This window comes from Octopus bimaculoides, chromosome 4 (assembly GCF_001194135.2).
Source record: "Octopus bimaculoides isolate UCB-OBI-ISO-001 chromosome 4, ASM119413v2, whole genome shotgun sequence".
NCBI lineage: Eukaryota > Metazoa > Mollusca > Cephalopoda > Octopoda > Octopodidae > Octopus > Octopus bimaculoides.
The window spans coordinates 88,183,937-88,189,300 of NC_068984.1; the positions used below are offsets into that span (position 1 = coordinate 88,183,937).

Here is a 5,364-nt window from a genome sequence, read left to right on the forward strand (position 1 = left end):
TATATATATATATATATATATATATGTATATATATATATATATATATAGGACAAATGATAGCAGGCTGTGAGAAGACAATGATGAGAAAGATATGAAAATCTTTTTAAATATTTTTGTTCACCAAAAGCACACTATAATTGCACTAAAAAGATTGATTAGATTTTTCTTTCATGAATGACTAAATAATATTAAAAATGAAATAAAAACATCATTGATTACTTTTTAAATTGAATGTTAGCATGATTAGTGGGTTATTTTTGTTCAAAAGTATAACTTATTAAAGAAAAGGTTCTGACCTGGTGAAGTTTCAGTTTAAGGCTTGAATTGGAAGCTGAAGCAGCATTCATTTTCTGAGTATAAATAAAATATCAGAATTAAACCTTCAAGAATAATGGGAAAGCAAAGGAAATAAATCAGGAATTTCAACAGGAATCTTAATGGCAAGATGGATGCTATGGTCAGTCTATATATTAGCAAACTAACAAACTTGCAAATAGATGACAGGTTGGTTTTCCTGCACTATGGTTCAAAATGTGATGTTCTCACTACTGAGATATCCACTCAAGTATCGCTAGAGTTAAGTTGAAATATTTCATTTTACATTAATATCCTCTTGAAGGAAGTAATATCCTAATGATACTCTGTGACAAGAATTGTACTTCTCACAGAGGTTCCCTGTAGTTTTCAATAGAGTAAAATATTAAGCACAGCTATCTACTAACAAGTTATGGATAAAGTAGCCTTAAGTGTGGCAGTCCTTTTCTAAATTCCACTGTCAGCAATGGAGCCCTTTAACACCCAACTCATCATCCATTTTTACCTATGTTCACACCTGTACAGTTATCTCTCCTACATACATCAAATAATTTTAATACCTGACCACTCTGTCAAGCTATTCCTGATTTGACATCTGTACAGTTAACATTATAGGCATAGGAGTGGTTGTGTGGTAAGTAGCTTGCTTATGAACCACATGGTTCTGGGTTCAGTCCCACTGCGTGGTACCTTGGGCAAGTGTCTTCTACTGTAACCTCGGGCCGACCAAAGCTTCCTACTTCCTTATTTCTTATTTATTGAGGATATCAGGCAATGATATTTTGTGCTTCCTCTTACTAATTGTACCTTTAGTCTTTATCATATTGACTTTAACCTTTTGAACTTTAGGCTTCTGTTCTAGGTTTAGATCATTGTCTACAGTACCTTAAATATTCTGTAATGAGAACCAAGTCATCAGTATAGAAGATTCCTGGTATTCTTATAGTATTACTTTACAGAACTATAATAAAATGAAAGGTATGAAATACAGAGTTCTGGCCAACGTCTACATATAACTAAGTTCTTCACAGAACTTACTATTAATCCCAGCCTTGATCATGGCCTGATGATTACTACAAGTAAATCATCTACATTTAGTTTTTCTCAGCACTCAACAATTGACGGAGCTATCTCAAGGTAAGCAAATGCATCTCTCCATCTCTCCTAATTCCACATCCTAGTACAAACCCAATCTGCCTCTTCTCCAGACGAACTATATTCTGTACTTTGTTGACACTCATAACGACTTTCAAGATTTAGTCTATCTGTTTCAGGTTTCTGAACCTTCATCTCTCCAGTGTATCTTCTATGCTCTTATAGCAGTATATAATATTATTATTATGCCAAACAATGGAGATAAAACACCTAACTATACCATCTGAATATCTAAGTGAATAGCAAGTAGTAAACCTATATATGCCAATGTTCTCAGTATCATAGACACTAACCTTGAAAAAGCTACAGCTTTTTGAGCTTTCATTATTTTTATTGCCTTATGACAAGGGAAAATGTTTAACGTTATAGTGTAGCTTTGCATAATAATAATAATAATAATAATATCATTTGATGATATAAATCTCATGTGTGTGTGCATGATAAGGTTTAAGCTTAGCATTCTTTTTGATGCATAATTCTATTTATGACCTTTCTTCTTCAACCAAGATAAGTCACTTATTTTAACTTTTGATAATAAAAAGCCCCAAGAATCTGTACCTCAACACTAATTCATGATATATTGACATCAGATTAAAAATAACCTTTAAATTTTCTACATGAATCTTTTAGTCTTTCTTCATCAGGGTCATCTACTGCCTCTTCCACTACCTTAACATATTTAATCATAAGCAGATGCTAAGCCAGCTCACCTCGTAATGTAATAAGGGCATCCATTTTATTTTTCTATTCTCAAAAGTAATAGTTTACAAAGACTGTAATGTGTACTGATTGCACCTCTCCATTACCTTCTTTTACTCTTCATCCACACAACAAGTCTCAAGAATGATTTGTTCTCTAAGACTGAAATGCAAACTTCTATTATCTCTCCATACAGTTCTCAGCAATGCAATATGTCACTGTCTGATTTCATCTATGAAAAATAGATAATTACAGTATCCAGACTTCTAGGATCCAACAAATACTACTTTATTATTACAGTATCAACCTACAATAAACAGCAAAATAGCTACTACTCTATGCAGTTTTTTCATACTAACAACTCACCAAAGCATATGTACCTAACTTTTGATTCATATTAAACTGCCAAACAAGAGATAGAAACAGTCCACATAAGTAAATACATTATATCTCATAAAAAAATTATGAAAGCAACCTTAAAGTGGCTTACACAAGATGTGTAGCAGTTGTCATATAGATCAAAAAGATAACTTGCTTACAAATATAATTTATGTAAGAAGACCATCCAGAGAAAACTTTACCTTCTCATTGTGCATGTGTGTGTGTGTTTCTTTCTGGTGGACAACAGAAACAATGCATGAGAATAACAGTTGTCATCTTAATAACCCTTTCTGTCCTTAAAGTTATGTTTTCCTCAGACCCACCTCTCTTTTCCATCCTTAGTGTTCTAAAAGTTACATACATGTATATGTATTGGTGTGTAGGTATCTATGTATTTACATATGCATGTATACAAACAGCAATTCTAGACGGTAGTGAGACGCAGGTCCTGAATGCAGAGGACATGTGAAGGCTAGAGAGGAATATGGCTAGTATGTTCCACTGGATGTGCAATGTAAATGTGAATTTGCGACAGAATGCAAGTGTGTTAAGAGAAAAATTAAGCATAAGAGGAATTAGATGCAGTGTGCAAGAAAGACTGCACTGGTTTGGTCATGTGATACAGGTGGATGTCGACTTCACCATAAAGAAGTGCCATTCACTCAAAGTGGATGGAACTAGTAGAAGAGGGAGACCCAAGAAGACATGGGATGAAGCACTAAAGGATGATCTCAGGACACTAAACCTTATGGAAGAGATGACAAAGAACCAAGATATCTGGCACTTTGCAGTACTCAAAAAGACCTGTCCTCCACAGCAGAAATGTTAATGCCACTACCCCACAACCCCTGATGAAAAAGATTGGCTTGCAAGAGTCCTATGCCAGCTCTACATAATAAGCACTTTTGCCAGTGCCATGTAAAAGCACTCATGCTGGTGCCACATTAAAAGCACCCAGCACACACTGTAAAGTGATTGGTGTTAGGAAGGGCATCCAGCTATAGAAACCAAGCCAAATCTGATTAGACTGGAACCTGGTGCAGCTCTCCTACTTGCCAGCTCTGATAAAATCATCCAACCCACACCAGCATGGAAAGCAAACATTAAAGGATGATGATGATGTATGCAGCATCCATCATATGTTGTTATATTTTACCAAGCCCAAACCCACTGCTTGGAAATTTCCCAATTTTGATTCTTTAACTTAACTCCTACCTTACCCCTCTCATTCAAGTTCAATGCAACTCAGCCCACATCTCACACTTTCCTTATAATACAGCAAAAATAGTGGAATGATTGTTAGAATTTTACAAGTTATAGGATATAGACATATTTACATGTATCTTTGAGCCAGCCTGAATTAATTGTCAGAAAATCTTACATCAATATAAAATTAGTTCCAGCTGGTGAATCGCTAATAATCTTTGACTTTATCTTTCCTCTCAATCCTGCAGCAAACTGAGACTCAAAGTGAACAATTACCAAACCAATTCACTGCTACAACCATTAAGTAGGAAGCTGCTTCATCTGCCACTTCAGCTATCTTTGTGTTGATGGCATACATTAAAAAATTTCATCAATCTACCAAATTTACCAACAACACTAGTTATTTCCATTACCACTGGTTCAAAAATATGTACCTTGCAAGGAAGCATACATGATTCACTTGCTTTTCTTGGTCCTTGTTGCAGTACTCAATGAGTGAATAGCAGCTTCTGAGATAAGGCTATAAGAGAAAGTATTCGTAATGGTGACATCCAACACCAATGATCAATCTGAGACATCTCAGATGTTCACCATGACATGGACTCAGAAATCTTCAATATTAAGGATTGTTCGGTTATCATATCTGTCCATCATTGAAACAGCATGACATCAACACAAATGTCAGGCATAAACAGGCAAAAACAGTTAGGAACAAACAAGTTTCCTTTCCAAAATCACACAAATCATAAATATTCACAATCACAAACACTTTATGCAACAGGAAAAACTTTCACACACATACAATCACATCTGCACTGAGAGTTTAGTTTTTTTTCTTTAACCATCAAAACAGATTAAAAAAAAAACTTTATCTCAAAATGAGTGAAACAAGATAGGAAAAAGAGAAGCTGAGTATCACCCTTTGGTAGCTGATGAAGAAAGTTTTAAAAGAATGGGTAAAAGAATTCAAAATGAATGAGAAATATAATGTTGTTACTTACAACTGATTCTTCAACTGTAAACCCAATGAATTCAGTAAGTAGCTGAAATCAAACAGTAATATTTGAATAATACCTTATGACAATAATTTCATTCAAAAATAAAGACCTTCCTGACAATGTTATTTTTATAATAAGCAATCACATCATCAAAATCTCAAAGTTACAAGATAATGCATGATTAATTAGGTGTGGCTGTGTGGTAAGCAGCTTGCCTCCCAGCCACATGGTTCTGGGTTCAGTCACTCTGCACGACACTTTGGACAAGTGTTTTCCACTAGAACCTTGGGCCTTGTGAGTGGATTTGGTAGACAGAAACTGAAAGAAGCTCATCATATATATATATATATATATATATATGGGAGAGAATGTACGAAAAAACAACAACAGACGAGGACAGGTGGTGTAAATAACAAAAGGATGTATTAGTATGACGCTCGGGAATACGGAAAGTCTTTGACGTTTCGAGCTACGCTCTTCAACAGAAAGAATACGGAGACAAGGAGAAAAACACGGAGAAAAAAAATTGAATAGTGTTCAGTCAACGGTCATATATATATATATATATATTTATGTGTGTCTTTGTGTCTGTGCTTGTCCCCCCCCCCC

General features: G+C 34.9%; 1 protein-coding gene and 1 long non-coding RNA gene across 8 annotated transcripts in view; one reads left to right on the forward strand and one right to left on the reverse strand.

The window, feature by feature from the left end:
- The window catches only part of LOC128247606 (uncharacterized), a 40,729-nt gene that overhangs the window by 15,628 nt on the left and 19,737 nt on the right, over positions 1-5,364 (forward strand). The window contains exons 3-4 of one of the 4 annotated variants that reach the window (XR_008263970.1): positions 1,166-1,453; positions 4,006-5,081. The exons of 2 other annotated variants lie outside the window; for them this stretch is intronic. This is a non-coding gene — a long non-coding RNA (uncharacterized LOC128247606). Of the gene's footprint in view, positions 1-1,165; positions 1,454-4,005; positions 5,082-5,364 lie in introns of those variants that run through there. One more of the 4 variants, XR_008263972.1, reaches the window with a different exon arrangement.
- The window catches only part of LOC106879797 (recQ-mediated genome instability protein 1), a 52,453-nt gene that overhangs the window by 10,337 nt on the left and 36,752 nt on the right, over positions 1-5,364 (reverse strand). For all 4 annotated transcript variants that reach the window (XM_014929502.2, XM_014929501.2, XM_014929503.2 and 1 more), the window contains 2 exons: positions 4,759-4,800; positions 298-351 (listed from right to left, as the gene is read on the reverse strand). In XM_014929502.2, coding sequence (XP_014784988.1) covers positions 298-351; positions 4,759-4,800 — 96 coding nt within the window. The remainder of the gene's footprint in view (positions 1-297; positions 352-4,758; positions 4,801-5,364) is intronic.